The sequence below is a fragment of the Simochromis diagramma genome, unplaced genomic scaffold, assembly GCF_900408965.1.
Source record: "Simochromis diagramma unplaced genomic scaffold, fSimDia1.1 OVJJ01000477.1, whole genome shotgun sequence".
NCBI lineage: Eukaryota > Metazoa > Chordata > Actinopteri > Cichliformes > Cichlidae > Simochromis > Simochromis diagramma.
Genome location: NW_024387300.1, coordinates 69,942 through 90,122, shown reverse-complemented (window position 1 = coordinate 90,122; position 20,181 = coordinate 69,942). Strand labels below are relative to the sequence as shown.

Here is a 20,181-nt window from a genome sequence, read left to right as displayed (position 1 = left end):
TATTCTGGGCCTTTCTATTTCTCTCTGTCTTTCATGGTATGTGTGTGTCTGTTTGAGTAATCACCCTTACCTTACATGGGTGGGATCTATCTGGGGAATTGGGTTCATTAATAGAATACTGTCAGGGTCCCTGTCCCTACCCGGTCGGCTCAGTATGGCTACATATGGTTTTATATTCTTTTTTTGTTCCTGCTCTCTCCCTTCCCCTCTTTCCCTCCTCCCTCTGCCTGGGCGGAGCTCACCTGTGGGCTCCTGCCCTTGGCCCACGCACCTGGTCGCAATCACGCACCTGTGGCTCATCACAAGTGTTCCAGCTCCTTTATAAGATGGCAGCTCTGTGTTTCTCGTCGTTGGACCGTTGCCGACCCTCGTCAGTGTAACCCCAGCTCAGTTACTTCTAGAGTGTTTTCACAGTGATTTGCCTTATAATCCCTTCGTGTCTCTGTGTACAGATTCCCTGGATCAACCCCTGTGTTACCTGAGTGATTGGAGTGTGAAGAGGAGCGTGAGGAGTGGACGGAGTGTGTGTGTGACTTTTGGCATCTTTCCCATTCGTGTGTGGACCCCCGGAGCCCGGCTTTCCCCTCACCTTTGTAAATAATCACTTGGTGTATCGTAATAAAGACTATTGTGCTTTCAAGAACTAGAGCCTGCGCGTGAGTCCGTTCAGTCCCGCTGTGACAAATACAGGGAGGGTTTGCAAGACGGTAGTGAGACCTGCTATGATGTTTGGTTTGGTGACAGTGGCACTGATTAAAAGACAGATGAAGGTGGCTGAGCTGGATACTAAGTTTTGTTGAGAGTGATCGGGGGCAGGTTGCTCAGGTTAACCAACCAAGCAGGTGCCCCAAATCAGCTGACATGAGAGTAGAGGGCTATGGGGCACCAGACACTTTGTCAGAGCTTGAAATGAATTTTCCTTCTCCACCTCCAGAAGAGCTCCATCTCCTTTGCCGCCTGCTCTAAAGAGGTTCCATCTCTGCTGCGAAATACCTTTCCTATGTTGAAGCTAGCTGTCTGCGTCATTCCAACTCAGCTGCCGATCTACACCTGAATCGACTTTTTGGCTCTGTACTTGATTTAAAAAAAGGGAAAGCCATTAAAATTATTTATGAGAAAAAAAAAGCTGAATGAATATTCTCTAATTTGATTTCATAATTATTATCAGGGATGTTGGATGACTTTTCTGCTTGGTCACAAAACAAAATTCATATCAGTTATTACTTCCATTACATTCATTCATTTTGGTTCTTATGACATGATATATTGTGTACTACTATGTAATGTACGAGCATTAATGAAACTTTTGTATCAAAAAAGTTTCAATAATGCTCTCTGGTCTTATGAACCACTCAAAGCCCTTTAGGCTTTTTAGAACCACTAAAGACCAGAGAACTTCATTATTATTATTATTGAAATCTGAGTAATAGAAATAGAGATGTATTAGTTTGAAAAGAACAAATACTTCAAAAGATCCATGTCCCTTTTCAATTATCCAAATTTGTATTTCCATTAGGAAAATAGAAAAGCCCAAAAAAGACCTGACATTTCTTAACAAAAAAATCTGTTGATTATTATAAAACATTTTATTGAAGAAACTTATTATAATATTTCCAAGGTAGTGCAAAGTAGTGTACTGTAGAAAAACAATTGATTGCATTATTTGGTCTTATAAAGTGTGAAGAGAGTACAAGTCTACATTCTGGGGAGATCAGAGTATCTCTTCTTAAATAAGATATGGATAATTTGGTATCCTCTGTCATTTTAGATATGCTAAAAGTGCAGCCTCATGTAATAATCAATATGACAGAGAATAATCAAGAGAATAATTGACATATGAGAGTAATCATAACATTTTACAAAACAAACATATTGTCATAGCTCATTTTTTGTCCACCATACTTCCCATCAATGGGATATTTCCAATGCAAAAAAGAAAAGAAGTTCCCACCGTAATGTCTGTTGAACACTTTATCATGGTCACAGTTGTTATCCTTTGGCTTTTTTGGTGTAATTACTGAACTAGTGTTAAAAATGCTGTCACTGAATGGGTAATTCATTTGAATGAATGATGCATTCAGTGGATAATTGAATAATTGTTGTAATATAAAACTGACAATATATATGCATAACAAAAATCCCCAATTAACTAGTTATGGATATATGGATATATATTTCTGTTCATATTATTGCACACTATTACATTTATTCAAGACATTTGCATGATAAGTTTAATGAATAGATAAATACGTTTCGAAGTAAATGTATATTACACTTTATAACTCACTTGGAAAAAGGTAATTGTGTGTTAAATAGTTATCTATTACCCAAGCTGTTTTAATCACATCTGAATTTTATGAAATTTAAATCCCAACTAAACAAGAAGAACAGAAGTAAACATTGACAATAAAAATGTGCCTTCACAGTTTTATGGGTTATTATGCAATTTCCATCTGTGATTTTCCAATTTAATAATAGAGGGTGAAGACAAAGAGTCCCAGTACAAAAGGGAAAACATTCAAATTAGCAGAAGATGCGCTACTTGTTGTCGTTGTGGATTTTGTTGTTGAAGACATAGTGGTTGGGATTGAAGCTGTTGTTGTGGTTGGGTCTGCAGTAGTTGTATTTGATGTTGCAGTAGTTGAATTTGAAGGAACCTTACTTGTGGTTGGTGTTGCAGTTGTTGTGGTTTGAGAACTTGTTGTCGTTGTTGTAGTGATTGGTGGTGATGTGGTCATGGTTGGTCCTGCTGCGGTTGTAGTTGGAGATTCTGTTGTCATTGTTGAAGATGTTGTGGTCGTAGCTGGAGCAGCTGTTGTTGTTGTTTGAGAGGTTGTTATTGGGTTTGGAGCAACAGTTGATGTGATTGATCCCACTGTGGTTGTAGCGGGAGACTTAGATGTCAGAGTTGTAACACCTGTTGTTGCTATTGGTGACACAGTTGTGGTTTGTGCTGTTGCAGTTGTGCTTGGTGATGTAAGTAGTGCAGCTGTTGTCATTGTTGGAGTAACTGTTGTTGTGGTTGGTGCTGCTGCGGTTGTAGTAGGTGCCGCTGCGGACGTGGTTGCAGCACCTGTTGTTATTGGTGGTGACACAGTTGTTGTGGTGTGTGCTGTCGTTGTAGTTGGAGCAGATAGTGTTGTGGTTGATGCAGCTGTGGTTGTAGTTGGTGCCTTAGATGTTGTAGTTGCAGCAACTGTTGTTGTCGCTGTTGACACACTTGTTGTGGTTTGTGCTACAACAGTTGTAGTTGGTGTCGTTTTGGTTGTGGTTGAAGCAGCTGTTGTTGTTGTTTGAGCAGTTGTTATAGTGGTTGGAGCACCTGTTGTTGTGGTTGATGTTATGGCAGTTGTACTTGGTGCCTTAGATGTTGTAGTTGCAGGACCTGTTGTTGTTGTTGGTGGCACAGTTGTTGTGGTTTGTGCCACTGCAGTTGTGGTAGGAGGAGCTATTGTTGTTTGAGCAGTTGTTATTGTGGTTGGAGCAACGTTTGATGTGGTTGATGCGACCAACGTTGTTGCTGGTGTCTTAGATGTCGTACTTGCAGCACCTGTTGTTGTGGTTGGTGACACAGTTGTTGTGGTTTGTGCTGCTGCAGTTGTGCTTGGTGCTGCTGCGGTCGTGGTTGGTGCTGCTGCGGTCGTGGTTGCAGTACCTGTTGTTGTTGGAGCAGTTGTTGTTGTGGTTGGAGCAGCTGCTGTTGTGATTGATGCCACCACGGTTGTAGTTGGTGCCTTAGATGTCATAGTTGAAGCACCTGTTGTCGTTGTTGATGGCACAGTTGTTGTGGTTTGTGCTGTTGCAGTTGTGCTTGGTGATGTAATAGTTGTAAGTGGTGTAGCTGTTGTCATCGTCGGAGTAACGTTTGTTGTGGTTGGAGCTGCTGCGGTCGTGGTTTGTGCCGCTGTGGTTGTGGTTGCAGCACCTGTTATTGTTGGTGGTGACACAGTTGTTGTGGTGTGTGCTGGGGTTGCAGTTGAAGCAGCTATTGTTGTCGTTGATACAGCTGTGGTTGTAGTTGGTGCCTTAGATGTTGTAGTTGCAGCAACTGTTGTCGTCGCTGTTGACACACTTGTTGTGGTTTGTGCTACAACAGTTGTAGTTGGTGTTGTTTTGGTTGTGGTTGAAGCAGCTGTTGTTGTTTGAGCAGTAGTTATAGTGGTTGGAGCACCTGTCGTTGTGGTTGATGTCACGGCAGTTGTACTTGGTGCCTTAGATGTTGTAGTTGCAGGACCTGTTGTTGTTGTTGGTGACACAGTTGTTATAGTTTGTGCCACTGCAGTTGTGGTAGGAGCAGCTGTTGTTGTTTGAGCAGTTGTTATTGTGGTTGGAGCAACGTTTGATGTGGTTGATGCAACCAACGTTGTTGCTGGTGTCTTAGATGTCGTACTTGCAGCACCTGTTGTTGTGGTTGGTGACACAGTTGTTGTGGTTTGTGCTGCTACAGTTGTGGCTGGTGCCACTGCGGTTGTGGTTGAAACAGCTGTTGTTGTTGTTTGAGCAGTTGTTATAGTGGTTGGCGCAGCTGTTGTTGTGGTTGATGCCACTGTGGTTGTAGTTGGTGCCTTAGATGTCGCAGCTGCAGCACCTGTTGTTGTTGGTGACACAGTTTTTGTGGTTTGTGCTGTTGCAGTTGTGCTTGGCGTTGTAATAGTTGTAAGTGGTGTAGCTGTTGTCATTGTCGGAGTAACGTTTGTTGTGGTTGGAGCTGCTGCGGACGTGGTTGGTGCCGCTGCGGACGTGGTTACATTGCCTGTTGTTATTGTTGGTGACACAGTTGTTGTGGTTTGTGCTGTTGCAATTGTTGTTTGAGCAGCTGCAGTTGTGATTGATGCCACTGTGGTTGTAGTTTGTACCTTAGATGTTGTAGTTTCAGCACCTGTTGTCGTTGTTAGTGACACAGTTGTTGTGGTTTGTGCTGCTGCAGTTGTGGTAGGAGCAGCTGTTGTTGTTTGAGCAGTAGTTATAGTGGTTGGAGCAACGTTTGATGTGGTTGATGCGACCAACGTTGTTGCTGGTGTCTTAGATGTCGTACTTGCAGCACCTGTTGTTGTGGTTGGTGACACAGTTGTTGTGGTTTGTGCTGCTGCAGTTGTGGCTGGTGCCACTGCGGTTGTGGTTGAAACAGCTGTTGTTGTTGTTTGAGCAGTTGTTATAGTGGTTGGCGCAGCTGTTGTTGTGGTTGATGCCACCGCGGTTGTAGTTGGTGCCTTAGATGTCGTAATTGCAGCACCTGTTGTTGTTGGTGACACAGTTGTTGCTGTTTGTGCTGTTGCAGTTGTGCTTGGTGTTGTAATAGTTGTAAGTGGTGCAGCTGTTGTCATTGTCGGAGTAACGTTTGTTGTGGTTGGAGCTGCTGCGGTCGTGGTTGGTGCCGCTGCGGACGTGGTTGCAGCACCTGTTGTTATTGGTAGTGACACAGTTGTTGTGGTGTGTGCTGTCGTTGTAGTTGGAGCAGATAGTGTTGTGGTTGATGCAGCTGTGGTTGTAGTTGGTGCCTTAGATGTTGTAGTTGCAGCAACTGTTGTTGTCGCTGTTGACACACTTGTTGTGGTTTGTGCTACAACAGTTGTAGTTGGTGTTGTTTTGGTTGTGGTTGAAGCAGCTGTTGTTGTTGTTTGAGCAGTTGTTATAGTGGTTGGAGCACCTGTCGTTGTGGTTGATGTTACGGCAGTTGTACTTGGTGCCTTAGATGTTGTAGTTGCAGGACCTGTTGTTGTTGTTGGTGGCACAGTTGTTGTGGTTTGTGCCACTGCAGTTGTGGTAGGAGCAGCTATTGTTGTTTGAGCAGTTGTTATTGTGGTTGGAGCAACGTTTGATGTGGTTGATGCGACCAACGCTGTTGCTGGTGTCTTAGATGTCGTAATTGCAGCACCTGTTGTTGTGGTTGGTGACACAGTTGTTGTGGTTGGTGACACAGTTGTTGTGGTTTGTGCTGCTGCAGTTGTGGTTGGTGCTGCTGCGGTCGTGGTTGGTGCTGCTGCGGTCGTGGTTGGTGCTGCTGCGGTCGTGGTTGCAGTACCTGTTGTTGTTGGAGCAGTTGTTGTTGTGGTTGGAGCAGCTGCTGTTGTGATTGATGCCACCGCGGTTGTAGTTGGTGCCTTAGATGTCATAGTTGAAGCACCTGTTGTCGTTGTTGATGGCACAGTTGTTGTGGTTTGTGCTGTTGCAGTTGTGCTTGGTGATGTAATAGTTGTAAGTAGTGCAGCTGTTGTCATCGTCGGACTAACTGTTGTAGTGGTTGGTGCTGCTGCAGTCGTGGTTTGTGCCGCTGTGGTCATGGTTGCAGCACCTGTTATTGTTGGTGGTGACACAGTTGTTGTGGTGTGTGCTGGGGTTGCAGTTGAAGCAGCTATTGTTGTGGTTGACGCAGCTGTGGTTGTAGTTGGTGCCTTAGATGTTGTAGTTGCAGCAACTGTTGTCGTCGCTGTTGACACACTTGTTGTGGTTTGTGCTACAACAGTTGTAGTTGGTGTTGTTTTGGTTGTGGTTGAAGCAGCTGTTGTTGTTTGAGCAGTAGTTATAGTGGTTGGAGCACCTGTCGTTGTGGTTGATGTCACGGCAGTTGTACTTGGTGCCTTAGATGTTGTAGTTGCAGGACCTGTTGTTGTTGTTGGTGGCACAGTTGTTGTGGTTTGTGCCACTGCAGTTGTGGTAGGAGCAGCTGTTGTTGTTTGAGCAGTTGTTATAGTGGTTGGAGCACCTGTTGTTGTGGTTGATGTCACGGCAGTTGTACTTGGTGCCTTAGATGTTGTAGTTGCAGGACCTGTTGTCGTTGTTGGTGACACAGTTGTTGTGGTTTGTGCTGCTACAGTTGTGGCTGGTGCCACTGCGGTTGTGGTTGAAACAGCTGTTGTTGTTGTTTGAGCAGTTGTTATAGTGGTTGGCACAGCTGTTGTTGTGGTTGTAGTTGGTGCCTTAGATGTCGCAGCTGCAGCACCTGTTGTTGTTGGTGACACAGTTGTTGTGGTTTGTGCTGCTGCAGTTGTGGTAGGAGCAGCTGTTGTTGTTTGAGCAGTTGTTATTGTGGTTGGAGCAACGTTTGATGTGGTTGATGCCACCGCGGTTGTAGTTGGTGCCTTAGATGTCGTAATTGCAGCACCTGTTGTTGTTGGTGACACAGTTGTTGCTGTTTGTGATGTTGCAGTTGTGCTTGGTGTTGTAATAGTTGTAAGTGGTGACGTTGTTGTCATTGTCGGAGTAACTTTTGTTGTGGTTGGAGCTGCTGCGGTAGTGGTTGGTGCCGCTGCGGACGTGGTTGCATCGCCTGTTGTTGTTGTTGGTGACACAGTTGTTGTGGTTTGTGCTGTTGCAATTGTAGCTGGAGCAGCTGCTGTCGTGATCGATGCCACTGTGGTTGTAGTTGGTGCCTTAGATGTTGTAGTTGCAGCACTTGTTGTCGTTGTTAGTGACACAGTTGTTGTGGTTTGTGCTGCTGCAGTTGTGGTTGGTGCCACTGCGGTTGTGGTTGAAACAGCTGTTGTTGTTGTTTGAGCAGTTGTTATAGTGGTTGGAGCATCTGTCTTTGTGGTTGATGTCACGGCAGTTGTACTTGGTGCCTTAGATGTTGTAGTTGCAGGACCTGTTGTTGTTGTTGGTGACACAGTTGTTGTGGTTTGTGCCACTGCAGTTGTGGCTGGTGCCACTGCGGTTGTGGTTGAAACAGCTGTTGTTGTTGTTTGAGCAGTTGTTATAGTGGTTGGCGCAGCTGTTGTTGTGGTTGATGCCACCGTGGTTGTTGTTGGTGCCTTAGATGTCGTAGCTGCAGCACCTGTTGTTGTTGGTGACACAGTTTTTGTGATTTGTGCTGTTGCAGTTGTGCTTGGTGTTGTAATAGTTGTAAGTGGTGCAGCTGTTGTCATTGTCAGAGTAACGTTTGTTGTGGTTGGAGCTGCTGCGGTCGTGGTTGGTGCCGCTGCGGACGTGGTTGCATCGCCTGTTGTTATTGTTGGTGACACAGTTGTTGTGGTTTGTGCTGTTGCAATTGTTGTTTGAGCAGCTGCAGTTGTGATCGATGCCACTGTGGTTGTAGTTTGTGCCTTAGATGTTGTAGTTGCAGCACCTGTTGTCGTTGTTAGTGACACAGTTGTTGTGGTTTGTGCTGCTGCAGTTGTGGTAGGAGCAGCTGTTGTTGTTTGAGCAGTAGTTATAGTGGGTGGAGCATCTGTCGTTGTGGTTGATGTCACGGCAGTTGTACTTGGTGCCTTAGATGTTGTAGTTGCAGGACCTGTTGTTGTTGTTGGTGACACAGTTGTTGTGGTTTGTGCCACTGCAGTTGTGGTAGGAGCAGCTGTTGTTGTTTGAGCAGTTGTTATTGTGGTTGGAGCAACATTTGATGTAGTTGATGCGACCAACGTTGTTGCTGGTGTCTTAGATGTCGTTGTGGTTGGTGACGCAGTTGTGCTTGGTGGTGTAATAGTTGTAAGTAGTGCAGCTGTGTTCGTTGTCGGAGTAACTGTTGTAGTGGTTAGTGCTGTTGTGGTTGTTGTTGGTGCCACTGCGGTCGTGGTTGCAGCACCTGTTGTTGTTGTTGGTGACACAGTTGTTGTGGTTTGTGCTGTTGCAGTTGTGGTTGGTGCCACTGCGGTTGTGGTTGAAACAGCTGTTGTTGTTGTTTGAGTAGTTGTTATAGTGGTTGGCACAATTGTTGTTGTGGTTGATGCCACCGCGGTTGTACTGGGTGGCTTAAATGTCGTAGTTGCAGCAGCTGTATTTGTTGTTGGGGACACAGTTGTTGTGGTTGGTGCTGCTGTCATTGTGGTTGATCCCGCTGCGGTCGTGGTTGGATCAGTTGTTTTTGTTATTTGAGCAGTTGTAATTGTGGTTGGAGCAGCTGTTATTGTGGTTGGAGATGTTGTTGTCATGCTTGGAGCAGATGTTGTTGTTGGTGCCTCAGTTCTTGATGTGGTCGGTGCTGCAGTTGTTGTGGGTGAAGTACAGGTTGGTCCACTTGTTATGGTACCAACATTCTGCATGAAAGGTAGAAAATGTAGGCCTGAAGCAGCTGCACACAGGTTTGTAGATGCACAGCCATAAGCTGGAAAAGTCTTGGTGCCGCCGTTCACTGCAGGTGAAACAGTTTGAAAAATTACAGATATTTTTATGTTATGATGTCATGATATAGCTTTATTTTTAAAGCATTACTCAAAACATCTTAAAAATCTGTTTGCTGATATACCATTTCAGTTTAATTTGTAGTTAAATGCCACTTGGCAAGTTATAAGACATGTCAAATGGTAAAAGAACGTATAATTGATAAGAGCAGTTAACTGATTTTTCCATCAACAAGAAATCAAAGTGCTACTCTTGATATTTTCATGTGTATTTTCTTTCCTTGGCTCTTGTTTCGATGGACATTTATTTAGTTCTTCAGCTGCTGTGTTAAACAAATAATTAGTCATGACAATAACTGTCAGATTAATCAATACTTCCATACTAGAAATATTACAATATTTTTTAAAACAGTTTGGGGATTATTTGCTAACTAATATATCTGTGTTGCAGTCAAATCTGTAACATTTAATAAAGTGATTAATGATCAAATGTTGATAGTCATCTTTAAAGATTTAAACTTCCAAATAATTTTTTTAGAAATACTGATAAAAAGCTTTTTATCTGATAAAATGCTTTTTATCAGTATTTCTTCCATTGGCTGTTAAAATAAATTCAACCAACATTCCTTTTATAAAAAGAATGTTCGCTGCAGTTATTTTAGGCAGAAAAAATAATTTTAAGATGATCTTTTTTGAAAAAAAATGATGAAGACTCACTCGTTGATTGAAAGCATTGGTCCTCCACTCCTTGACAATGTATTGGAGTGTTGCACAAAGGGTTGGAACAAATGTTACATAGCAGGCCGTTACTTGACTGAGGAGTAGGAGCTGAAACAGAAAAGAACATAATTTCAATTCACAACAGAGAACATTTCAGCAGATATCAGAATATTGTTTCTTATCTCTTTCTGTTATTGTGTCTTTAATAAAACACTTATTGATTTGTGCTTACCAGCCAGAGTTTGTGAGTTGCAGTTATCTGTGTTGCAGCACGTAGCAGATGCAAGAGCACTTTGAACACCCAGGTCAACTGAAAATGTCTGAGAGCCCGTAGCTGGACACAGGGAGGAAGATGCACATGCCTTGTAGATTTCCGTTGTTGTATTTCCAGATGAGGTAGCTGCAAATTCACAGTGTGGTTCATTAATGTTGATGAAAAGTACATATAACCTCACAGTATTTGCAATTTACTGAAGTGTATCACATAATATGAAGAGAAGATTACCTAAAATAGTAGCTGTAACACACATCTTCCCTGAAGAACATGTAAGTGGTACTGTGCTTGAACACGTCTGATCTGTACATGTTTGACACTGAAGGGCTCCAGCTGCAATCAGGAGAGAAACATTGAAAGGACTGAAGTTAAAATGAAACATTACAGGTTTTTGAATACCCCAGTATACTGGCATTATTAAAGTCTTCATCTCTTCTATTTCTTTACACTGTTACAAAGATTGATGAAATGCTGTTAATCTCTGTATCTCTGTATAGATAAAAAAAAATGGACAGGAAACACTAAATTAGAGTTAATTTAAGGTTAATGTATTAAGGATAATTAAACCATGGAAGCCTACTCTAAAAACTGTCACGCATATAACAGACTATGAATCTATATTTAAAATGTTATAATTTTTAGGGCATGTATATCACCACCATGTGGACCACCTGTTGTCGTGGTTGGTGTAGCTGTGGTTGTGGTTGGAGCAGCTGTTTTTGTGGTTGGTGCTGCAGTTGTTGTGGGCAAAGTACAGATTGGTCCACTTATTATGGTACTGACATTCTGCATGAAAGGTAGGGAACCCAGGCTTGAGGCAGCTGCACACAGGCTTGTAGACGCACAGCCGTGAGCTGGGAAAGTGTTGACACCGTCGTTCACTGCAGATCAAAAATCAGAGTTTGAACAATTTCAGTTATTTTCATGTTATGATGTTATGATATAGCTTCATATTTAAAGCATTACTCAGAACATCTTAAAAATCACTTGATGCATGTTCAATCATTCAAGTAAGTAAGTGGGAGTGGGAGAAATGTTTTGTCACTGATCCAAGTTACTTCTTCAGTCTCAGCTGACTGCAGGTTTCCCCAACCTTATAAACAGTACATTTGCACAATGACAGTAACTAGCTTACTGAATGAACAATGGGCTGTGAGGTCAGTTCCTTGATCATTAAGGATGACTGACAAAATGTTTCTTCCACTGAAAATGTTATGTCCTGATGAACAGAATCAACCTTTTGGGATCTTAAAAATCAATTTGCTGAGATTCAGTTTAATTTACTATATTATGTGGTTCAATGCCACTGGGCAAGTTAAAAGAGATGTCAAATGGTAAAAGAACTGATAAATTTATTGCTGTTCTCTGCTTTAACAAAGCCCTCGAGGCAATATTGACTACAACGCTTTTACCAGTTCACACACACATTCATACAGCAGTTTTATAGTTGGCCTTTTTCGTGCTCTAACTGTTGCGTGTAACACTATTGATGCATCAGGGTAATTTGAGGTTCAGAATCTTTCATTTTCACATGCGGACTGTAACCATAAAACATATCATAAGACAAACATGACTGTGTAGTAGCCAGTGACCATCAAAAAAAGTACTCAGAGCATTATAATTGAAAATGTTTTTCTTTTTTATGCCCTAACACACCTGTCACAGTAATTTATTATCAAATATATTGTATTACTTTTTTTATTTAGAGCTTATAATCTATTTCTCAGTCAAAAGAAAATCATTAAGCTACACTGTAGATCATCTGTAGAGTTGTGAGCATTGACCATTGTTATTGGTTTGTAAATGGTCAGAGAAGTGGATCTAATGTACTCCATAGTACTCCATGGAGTCCTGGCATTCCATACTCCAGTGGGTAGCATTTTCTGAGAACATCTTTAATGTTAAATAATGAAGAAACATTTAGATTTATAGATGCAAGGCCATAAGCTGGAAACATTTTGGTGGCATCATTAACTGTGATTTACTAAAGAACTAATTCAGCAGATTTTTTTTTTTTACTGATTCTATATTTCAAACATAAATATCTTTCACATAAAGAGTAATTTAACATCTTTTAATGTGCTCTGTTTGCTGACAGTCTGAAACTTCAAATCTCACTGCAGAGACTTTTGGGTGTACTCTAAAACCTGAGAACACCACTAAAGGGTGTAGTTGTTTGTTCAGCATTTCTGATGTCATAATACCACATCCACCGGTAAACATTTTTCAATTGAAGAGAAGAACAGAGCCTGATTTTCCCTCATTGTTTTGGTGACTTTCACAATAATGCTATTGAAAACATGTACTCACAATGTCAGAAGCCAAAGTGATTTCCTATGAACGAACAGTGTTCCTACACTGTTAAAAAAAACATCTTAAAAAAACCGGTAATATTCCAGCAGCTGGGGCGCCAAAATACTACCGTAAAATAACAGAAAATAACTTTCTCATGAAAATACAGTTATTTTCAGTAATGAAAATAGAGTTTGTTGTGCTAATCTTACATGGGGTTCTGCCTTTTCCAAGTGTGTTTAGACATTAAATTAGGAACATTTTAACGTGATCAAACAATGAAATTACCTATAAACAAGGTCAATGAATGTGGCAATATGAATCATAATACGTAAATGTACAGAAATATACAGTTAACAGTTGGTTTAAATAATAATGGGTTGCATGCCCTGGGACAGAGGCGAAGCTGCCATATCGCACCATCGGCCCCTCTCGCCAGCACCAGTAGGTGAAGAGTCTTGACCACGGACACAATACTGAGAGTGTTCGAGCCGGGGCTCGAACCGGCAACCTTCTAATCACAAGGCGAACTGCCAACTCTTGAGCCACGATCGCCCTAAATAGCAATGATAATAATACTGTGATGTAACTCAAGCTTATAGGGATCATGTTGTATACTTTTCCATAGCATTACATTTGAATTCAACAGTTCAATCTTTCAAATAACGGACAGATATTTGTGAAATCATGATACATTTGTGAATGTATTTTAACAATCTAAATATGCATATGTACAGACAGATACATTTAATAATCATGAAAATTATGTTGTATTACATTACAGTGATTTAACGTTAATTTACATTTGAAATGTGAAATCACAGTCTATTTACGTGACTTTAATGATATTCTAGAAGAACAGAACAAAACTGTAAAATGCACAGTAAAATACTTTTATATTAGGATTTTTTCCTACAGTGCTGCCATACCCGCGACCTTGTGGTTGTTAGTTCACATTCATTGGCCGATGCTTAGCGTCATGTTATTATGTGTCCCAACGTCCAATGGCATGTCACATTGTTTTCATGGCCACACCCTCACCCCAGGTGCAGAGGCCTATTTCTGTTCAGGAATGTTGTGAATACTTTGAGATTTATATTAATTGCAATTCCTACCTCTACATTTATTTTTTAAAAGTTATTTTACCTTTGACATGTAAAATCACAGTCTACTTATGTAAATTTAATGATATTCTAGAAATACAGTACAAAACTGTAAAATATACAGTAAGATACTTTGACATTACTATTTTTTGGAACAGTGTACACTGGGTGTTCTATCATCATGTAAACTGCGTTTTCATTTAAAGTAGGTAACTGATTTTTCCAAGAAATGAAAGTGCTACTCTTGATATTTTCATGTGTATTTTCTCTAGTTTTGATGGACATTTGTCTGTTTGTTTTCAGCGATTGTTTTAAACAAATGATTAGTCACGACAAAAAGTGGCAAATTAATCAATACCTCCATGCTACAAATATTGAAATATTTTTAAAAACAGTTTGGGGAATATTTGTTAACTAATATATTTATGCGTTGTGGACAAATATGTAATCTTTCAAAAGCTGATTAATGAGCACATCTTAATTGTCATCTTTAATGATTCAAAGTACAAAATAACATCTATTGCAAATATTGATAAAATGCTTCATAATGTTTCCAGTGACTGGTTAAAAAAAACAAAAAAACAAACTTGGTTAATGTTATTCTAGGCAGAAAAAACAATTTAAAGCTGATCTTTGTTAAAGTATACATCAAGAAGACTCACTGATTGATTGAAAGCATTGGTCCTCCACTCCCTGACATTGTATTGGAGTGTTGCACAAAGGGTTGGAACAAATGTTACATAGCTGGCCGTTACTTGACTGAGGAGTAGGAGCTGAAACAGAAAAGAACACAACAGAGAACATTTCATTCAACAGATATCAGAATATTGTTTCTTATCTCTTTCTGTTATTGTGTCTTTAATAAAACACTTATTGATTTGTGCTTACCAGCCAGAGTTTGTGAGTTGCAGTTATCTGTGTTGCAGCACGTGGCAGATGCAAGAGCACTTTGAACACCCAGGTCAACTGAAAATGTCTGAGAGCCCGTAACTGGACACAGGGAGGAAGATGCACATGCCTTGTAGATTTCCGTTGTTGTATTTCCAGATGAGGTAGCTGCAAATTCAAATTAATTTAAATATTTTGATTAATGTTGAGGGAAAGTACACATAATGTATTTGTGTACTTTGAAATTTACTGAAGTGTATGAAATAATATGAAGAAAAGATGACCTAAAATAGTAGCTGTAACACACATCATCCCTGAAGAACATGTAATCGGTACTGTGCTTGAACATGTCTTATCTGTGCAGGTTTGACACAGAAGGGCTCCAGCTGCAATCAAGAGAGAAACAGTGAAAGGATTGATGTTAAAACTGGCATTATTAATGAGACTTTATCTCTTCCATTTCTTTAGGCTGGTACACAAATTGGTGAAATGCAGTTAATCTCTTTAACATATATAAATATTTTTAAATAAAGTGGACACTAAGGATAATTAAACCATGGAGGCCTGCTCTAAAAACTGTCAAACATTGACAGTTTGTGAAAGTATATTTATAATGTTATCATTTTTATGGCATGTGTAACACCACCTAGTGCGAGAAAAGAATCTGACCACAAGATTAGATCAGCTCTTATGGAACATTAAGGTTAAACTTTAACACCAAGCTATCTCTGGGTTAAGTCTGTTTTTTCAAAGCACACCCAAACAGTTTACAAGATAACAGGTTACAACATTCACATGACACCACACAGTGAATATGAGTTTCTATTGAATGATGAATCTTAATATCCGTTAGCATGCTCATTTCAAATTCACTTTCTATAGATTTGTTAATTGCTCTTCCTCATTTCTAACATGAAGTAGACCTAATCCGCTCAGTGAAATAATTTGGCCAAACTAAACGATTTTCACATCAGTTTTGCAAACAGAATCAGCAACAGAAGTTGCAAACTAAAAGAAGGAAATACGATTTCCGAAAATCATGGCAATTCTTTCTGTGAGGCTCCTGTTTTTTTTGCGTGTGTGTATCTTTGTTGTAGTTTTATTGGTTTTTTGTTGTTGTTGTTGTTGTTGTTGTTGTTGTTGTTGTTGTTGTTGTTGTTGTTTTTTGTTTTTTTTTGGGGGGGGGGGGGGGGTCATCACATGCATTAATCGATTTTCCTACTGATAGATCCTAAATAATAAGAAAAGTCCAGTTACCTGTGCTGGAGTGTGCCCAGAGGAGAATCAGAGTAGTCAACTTCATTGTGATGAACATTTCAGTTTTGCAGATTAGTTTCCCTGGACTGTGATACTAAATCTCAGGAGCACTCCTACACTTTATATACTGAACAGGTGAGCTCAGGATTGGGTGTGTTTATATTTTTACAGCATGAACATCAGACGCTCATCTCCTCTTTTGTCAAATCATTCTGCTAGTGCACGTTACCACACCCTTGTTCAATTGCACATTTAAACAAAAAAGGGTATGCAACTGCTTTTTATACAAATTATAAATGAAAAACTATGATGCGTCACTGACCCTTTTCTATTTTTGCTAAACATACATCTTTAGCTTTTCTTTATTCACTAAATTAAGATGAGTCCATGAATACCTGTTCATAAAAGCTGGCAGAGAGTATGGAATGAATAGTCATGGTGAGATATTTCCTACCTCACACTACATGAATTACCCCTCAAAACCTTTTGACAATTTAAGCTAGAGTTTGGAAACACTGTCAGTTTAGGGAGATATTGCTGCATCTATCTTTTAAATGATGCATTTATTCTCTTTCTCTCTCTTCTCTTTTCTAAAGGCTTAGCACAGCAAACAAAGTTTTGGCTATAAGAAGCACTAACCATTGAAGCTTTTCTGTCTACATGTAGTTAAAGCCATAATCAATGCAAATCTGTGACTGAGATACAAACAGCCAAAGCTTATATTTAAAGGCTGGCCGCCTTAAAAAAATGAAGGACTGATATACCCACACTTTTTTATTGCACAGTTTGGCTCACTTGTACTTTTGTTGTTCCTGCTAATCTGCAATGTTGATAAACCAGGTAACCGGTGTGTTCAGGGAAGTTAATCAGACAGATGCTTTAAACTGCTGCAGGAGCGGGTGTGGCAGCAGTTTCTCTTTGAGTATCACATTAATATTTGTACAGTGAAGGAACTGCACTTTTACTCCATTGCTGTAGTTAAGTATATTTTAGCTCAAACATTTCTGTTTTATTTTTCATAAACTGAAAAGTGTACTTTGCACTTTGTTCATTTTGCTAATAACATGTTACTTTGACAGTTTGCACACATCACCAAGTACAGATGATACTGTGACTCTAATAAAAACTTAAAATATTTGAAAGTATTTAGTTTAATAAGTTAAATAATAGCAAACACAGGACTGTTTCCCAAACAGCACAGTTCTGCTTTCTGATGACATTGCTGCACCCTCTCTTGTTGAGGTATAATCTATTTATATCTTAATAATAGCATGTTGGAAATCAAACATAAGGTATTCTTTGTATCGGGTCTGTGTGTGTGTCACAGGCACACACACCCCTCACCTAGGCACGTCATGTTTTGTTTTGCTTTTTTCTTTTTTTTATGTTGGCTCTTGTTGTGTGTGTTTTGTGCATCTGTAAAAGGACAACAAAGAGTGTTGATTTTCATGCAGGATGTTTTTATTTGAGATTATGGTTATTCTTGTTATTCAATAGCTATTTTGGAGATCAGGGAAATATTTTATTGCTACTATTCATAACCATTATCATTACCATTACATTAATTATCATTTCATCAAAGCATTTATTCAATAGATTACACATGTTCTTAGTTAAGATGATTACACCTATCACAGAGAGCTTCTGTCTGGGAAAAGGTCAGAAGCATCAACGGGCGAGGTGAGGCCGAGTGCATTTTGAGCTCGAGACACACACACACACACACACACACACACACACACACACACACACACACACACACACACACACACACAAACAGTAGTTAGACTCATGTTTAGGTAAGAGTTCAAATAATAGTTTGCAAAACCTTGTAACTGTAAGATTATGTTTGCATAAGGGACAGTTTGTTCCAGGAGATAAGCGAGAGTTAGAAGATTAATAGGAAGCACCTGGCCTCGAGACGGAGAAGATGTCCTTTTAAATGTGTCAAAAGTCATCAACAGAACATTTGTGGTTTTGAAACTTATGCATGTATTGTATCTGCTTTGACGCATGAGGGGGCGTCATAAATAATACCCTGATGTTATAAAAACAACTGCTTGTGTATTATTGGGCGGAGATCGATGCTGTCTGTGTGCAGTGTTCATCTCCCCACGCGTGTGTTCATTAAAATCATTGTTTGACCGACTCTCCTGGACCAATTGTTGTTTTTTGTGCTCACCCTCAATATTTGAACCCGTAGCACTATTTTCATCAGACTTCCTCTGTACTCTATGAATTTAAGCTACTTGAGTCTTAGCTGTATCCAAAAGGTGTTCAATAAGTGGTTACCATAGTTTGTGATATTGCACATTACCCAGACCTAAATTTACTGATCTTGCATTGAAAGTTTTGTCCCAGTGGCAGGTGGGTAGCACATTGGCCTTAACACTTGCATATGACTGGGTAGCTTTAGCAATTTATAGCCTGTGTGGTTCATGTTTTTGAAAACAGTTTTCAAGGAAATGCATAACTTTCTCTTGTATTTAAAGAAAAATACAGTGGGGCAAAAAAGTATTTAGTCAGCCACCGATTGTGCAAGTTCCCCCACTTAAAATGATGACAGAGGTCAGTAATTTGCACCAGAGGTACACTTCAACTGTGAGAGACAGAATGTGAAAAAAAAATCCATGAATTCACATGGTAGGATTTGTAAAGAATTTATTTGTAAATTAGGGTGGAAAATAAGTATTTGGTCACCTCAAACAAGGAAAATCTCTGGCTCTCACAGACCTGTAACGTCTTCTGTAAGAAGCTTTTCTGTCCCCCACTCGTTACCTGTATGAATGGCACCTGTTTGAACTCATCATCTGTATAAAAGACACCTGTCCACAGCCTCAAACAGTCAGACTCCAAACTCCGCCATGGCCAAGACCAAAGAGCTTTCGAAGGACACCAGGAAAAGTATTGTAGACCTGCACCAGACTGGGAAGAGTGAATCTACAATAGGCAAGCAGCTTGGTGTGAAAAAATCAACTGTGGGAGCAATCATCAGAAAATGGAAGACATACAAGACCACTGATAATCTCCCTCGATCTGGGGCTCCACGCAAGATCTCATCCCGTGGGGTCAAAATGATCATGAGAACGGTGAGCAAAGATCCCAGAACCACATGGGGGGACCTGGTGAATGACCTGCAGAGAGCTGGGACCAAAGTAACAAAGGTCACCATCAGTAACACACTACAACGGCAGGGAATCAAATCCCGCAGTGCCAGATGTGTTCCGCTGCTGAAGCCAGTGCATGTCCAGGCCCGTCTGAAGTTTGCCAGAGAGCACATGGATGATACAGCAGAGGATTGGGAGAATGTCATGTGGTCAGATGAAACTAAAGTAGAACTTTTTGGTATAAACTCAACTCGTCGTGTTTGGAGGAAGAAGAATACTGAGTTGCATCCCAAGAACACCATACCTACTGTGAAGCATGGGGATGGAAACATCATGCTATGGGGCTGTTTTTCTGCCAAGGGGACAGGACGACTGATCCGTGTTAAGGACAGAATGAATGGGGCCATGTATCGTGAGATTTTGAGCCAAAACCTCCTTCCATCAGTGAGAACTTTGAAGATGAAACGAGGCTGGGTCTTCCAACATGACAATGATCCAAAACACACCGCCCGGGCAACAAAGGAGTGGCTCCGTAAGAAGCATTTGAAAGTCCTGGAGTGGCCTAGCCAGTCTCCAGACCTCAACCCCATAGAAAATCTGTGGCGGGAGTTGAAAGTCCGTGTTGCTCGGCGACAGCCCCAAAACATCACTGCTCTCGAGAAGATCTGCATGGAGGAATGGGCCAAAATACCAGCTACTGTGTGTGCAAACCTGGTAAAGACCTATAGTAAACGTTTGACCTCTGTTATTGCCAACAAAGGTTATGTTACAAAGTATTGGGTTGTATTTTTGTTATTGACCAAATACTTATTTTCCACCCTGATTTACGAATAAATTCTTTACAAATCCTACCATGTGGATTCATGGATTTTTTTTTTTTCACATTCTGTCTCTCACAGTTGAAGTGTACCTCTGGTGCAAATTACTGACCTCTGTCATCATTTTAGGTGGGGGAACTTGCACAATCGGTGGCTGACTAAATACTTTTTTGAGCATTAAGAACAAGTCTCAGATGTGTTCCTTATGTGTTCGTGCCCATAGTGACAATAGTTTGCATCATAACACAGAGCGAAAAGCTCATTTGCTCCCACCTGATGTTATATTAGGGCGATATTTAGTTTCGCCAGTAGGTGACAGTGGCGGCTCAGCCAAACGGGTAACTGGCAAAATAATCCTTCACAAAAGTAACGCAGGCCAGTTATTACAATGGAAGCCACCAGTAACACTGAATTGTTTTGCTGTGTTTCAGGTGAGAGCAATATACGAGCACTACATACATTTATGTAAAGTTGATGCTTAATTAACATGTTTGGAGTGTAATTCTTGTTTATATGGTGTTTAATGTGAGCGAATAAGGGAGTTGTTTCACGTTATCTGTGGGTAATGCTAGTAACGTTTGTGTGCTAGCTAAGTGATGTTAATCTCCTGCATTAGACTGTGTAACCGTGCTGTTCCATCAGTACTGTGAAAGGAAACTGTTAGCTGGT

General features: G+C 40.5%; 1 protein-coding gene across 2 annotated transcripts; it reads right to left on the bottom strand.

Moving 5' to 3' along the window:
- Positions 1–2,343: 2,343 nt before the first annotated feature.
- LOC120716557 (mucin-2-like) lies at positions 2,344–15,836 on the bottom strand. 2 transcript variants are annotated; one of them, XM_040004092.1, is made up of 9 exons: positions 15,588–15,836; positions 14,615–14,716; positions 14,331–14,498; positions 14,105–14,215; positions 10,719–10,928; positions 10,279–10,380; positions 10,006–10,173; positions 9,771–9,881; positions 2,344–9,064 (listed from the first exon to the last, which is right to left on the bottom strand). In XM_040004092.1, exons 1-9 carry the CDS (start codon positions 15,643–15,645, stop codon positions 2,469–2,471), a joined length of 7,626 nt encoding a protein of 2,541 aa, XP_039860026.1. In that variant the 5' UTR covers positions 15,646–15,836; the 3' UTR covers positions 2,344–2,468. The 2 variants fall into 2 exon arrangements, with proteins under 2 accessions (XP_039860026.1, XP_039860027.1); XM_040004093.1 differs by lacking the exons at positions 9,771–9,881; positions 10,006–10,173; positions 10,279–10,380 and having other exon boundaries at positions 2,344–6,061.
- Positions 15,837–20,181: the final 4,345 nt, after the last annotated feature.